Here is a 2874-nt window from a genome sequence, read left to right as displayed (position 1 = left end):
CCAAACGTGTGATGAACTTATCGTCGAGTTGCGCTGATGCCGATGGGATCGTACATAAGTGCGACGTACAGTCGCGTTGGCGGTGTGTGAAGACCTAGCCGTTCGGCTACGTGTGCGGGGTAGTGGACGGTGCCTGGTTCTAGAATCTTGAAGTCGCGGCCATTCCGTAAGATCAACGATCACCAGATGTGTGGCTTTCCTCCAAACTGGAACTATGAGGTTGGCTGAAGTCGTTGCCCCCATCTGTTCCAAAAAGAAGCCCAACATTGTCTCCGGGTTTGCCATCATCTCCAGGGACTGGTCCCAGCGGTCGTGTTAGTGGTTGATGAAGTGGACTTGTGCTTGGTGGCTCTTGCCACAGTAGTAACTGTCGGAATAAGGCCGAGCTGAGGGATCTGGCAGGATTCATCTCTGGAACAACCGAAGAATCGTCTCTGCTCGAACCGCCCAGTGGTATTGTACCAGTTGCCCCATTCGCGACAAGTCGTCGACTGCAAGGTTCAACTTCCACGGCATGTACCCCAGGGTCACTGGCCAGCGGATACTGTCTAGTCGTCTTAGCATGGCATTCATCAGTGGTGATTGACTTCTGCGCTCCCTAAGGGCGTGTAGTGAAGTACTGCTGTCGGTGAGCCGGAGGAGAGGCACCGAGCCAATCGCGTAAAGTGTGTGAAAGTGCTCGTAAGCCAAGACGAGGGCTTTCAGCTTCAAGACTGCTATGGGCCATGGAGTCTCTGCATGGCACCAAATCTTCACAAATATGTAGGTCGTCTGGCGCCAGTATAGGGTCGCTCCGTAGCCGATCTTGTAAGAGTCGGACGTCAATCTGGCTTGATGAACAGGTAGCCATATTGCTCGTATGTCGAATATGGTGATTAATTTGGCCATTCGTTCTATTTTCTTGAGTGAAGCTTCGGATAGGCGAATCGTCCGTGCCCGTGTCCATTGCGTCGATCGCTGGAGGTCAGCGAGGAATGAGCGAAGACTCATTACGGAGAACTCGCCACACTGAAGACATCCGCAGTATGATTGCCATAATTGTGTCTTGATCCTGCGCTGGGTTCAAAAGGCCGTAGATGCTATTTTGGCTCCCATGTTCAATAGTTTGACTTTGAAGGCTTAGGTCATCTCGATCGTGTTCAAAACCAGGTCGATGATGACCCTTAGATGTTGTAGTCGGGTTACTGGAGTCTTCCAGTATATTTTTCCCGGGGCTAACTCCAATCCCAGTTCGTGCAAAAGGCTGTCGATGAATCATTTCTGACGCAATGATAGTCTTCGGACGTCCTAGTAGGAGGAGGTCGTCCACATACAGATGATCCTTATCCCCTTGTTCCTGGTGAGTCGCCTGAAGACATCCATCAGCACGTGAAACCAGGCAGGTGAGAATGTCGTCCCCATCGGCAGGGCGAGGAAGCACCAGAGATTGTTGTCGTGGTCCTGAAACTGCCAGAGTTTTAGGTCTGCGACAGCAAATACATAGAAGCCATCTTTTATGTTGGACGACATAGTTAAACCTCCCGGACGGGCAACGTGCATAAGCTTCTCTAGGCCCTCGGCTCTGTAAGTCCGTCTCTCCGCATGATCGTTGATATCCGTTGGAGACAGTATCAGTCTCGCTCTGAGACCGTCGAACTTTGAGATCATAAACGCAGAGTGCACTAGATGACGTTCGGTCTCCTCGCACCGTCGGATCACCCTTGCGGCTTGAAGTCTGTTGAGTTCCACCTGGCTCATCGAGTCGGTAACCTCCGGATTCAGGATCCAGCATCCTCTGTTGGATGGCTTCGGTGGTCCCTTGGAACCCCAAATCGGTCTTACTCCGTACTTGATTGCTTGTAGGACCTTCTGAGAGGCCCCGTAAGCTCTCTATATCGGGAGTGCCTTACGGACTTTGAGGTATAAAACAGTAGGTTCAGAATTAGTCTTCTTTCTTGACATTGAGCGTTCCACGGGTTAAGGCCAATTCGTGCTGCCTTTTCTTTGTCGCTCTCAGGTAGCGCGCGACAGTAGGTGTGTCGTTATAAGTTGGACGCACTTGCTGCTCAACTAGAGCGGCGAAGCTGGATCCTTTCTTAACACTGAGTTGCTTGAGTTCCAGGGTTCGTCCTAAGTCCTTAATGAGTTCCAGCAGATATGGTTGTTCTCGGTGTTGTGCTGATAAGCCACCGAGGTCGATCTGTTTGAGTGTAAAGGCCAAATGATTGACCCAAGTCAGAATGTTGATCAGTTCCTCTTGGACGACTGGCTTTTGAGGTTCGTACCACAAGGGTACTTGCACTGGCGAGCTGGTCAGTCCTTTAGGAAAACGTACCTCTTGCATCCACACTAAGTTAGCAATTTCTCTAGGTACACCGGTACTCCACTCGCCGTTGGATGCGGCAGCACAGTCCTGTACAGATGCTATGTGGTCAGCAGTTGAGACTCTGTTATGGAAGGCCGGAGTCCGTAAAGAGAGTGAGGTCCTGTTCCAGGAACGGCGTATCCTCTCTATTCAATTTCCTTAAAGATCTTTTTAGACGGTTGTCTGGTTCTGGTCGGGTCTGGTCGGTTCTGGCCGTCAACGTTCAATACGATGGTGATGTAGTTGGTAGGTGTAGGAGAGCCCACGCTTCAAGAGGATGTTGAAGGAAGTATTTCGAGTATTGAGAAATACGGGATGGTGGATCTTCGTCCCCTTATACACAACAACTTTAGAGTTGTGTATATAAAAAGACTGGAGTAGGATAGTGCTGCAGTATAAATTAGTTAGTGCTGTTTAATACGTCATAACTCCAAGAGTTATGGCGTACCACCGCCACGAGTAATTTAAGCAGCAGAACAAACTACTCCCAGTTCACAATACTATTTAAAGGAGAATCCTTCTAGAATATG

General features: G+C 49.8%; 1 protein-coding gene across 1 annotated transcript; it reads right to left on the bottom strand.

Annotated features, from left to right (window-relative positions):
- Nucleotides 1–1921: 1921 nt before the first annotated feature.
- On the bottom strand, nucleotides 1922–2323 carry SARC_11948 (hypothetical protein; the record flags this gene model as incomplete). The annotated part of the gene is made up of 1 exon (XM_014293957.1): nucleotides 1922–2323. One exon carries the CDS (start codon nucleotides 2321–2323, stop codon nucleotides 1922–1924), a length of 402 nt encoding a protein of 133 aa, XP_014149432.1.
- Between the last annotated feature and the right edge of the window lie 551 nt (nucleotides 2324–2874).

The sequence above is a fragment of the Sphaeroforma arctica genome (genome assembly GCF_001186125.1).
Source record: "Sphaeroforma arctica JP610 unplaced genomic scaffold supercont1.1971, whole genome shotgun sequence".
Lineage (NCBI taxonomy): Eukaryota > Ichthyosporea > Ichthyophonida > Sphaeroforma > Sphaeroforma arctica.
Note: the sequence above shows the minus strand (reverse complement) of the source record. Positions and strands in the feature narration are given on the sequence as shown.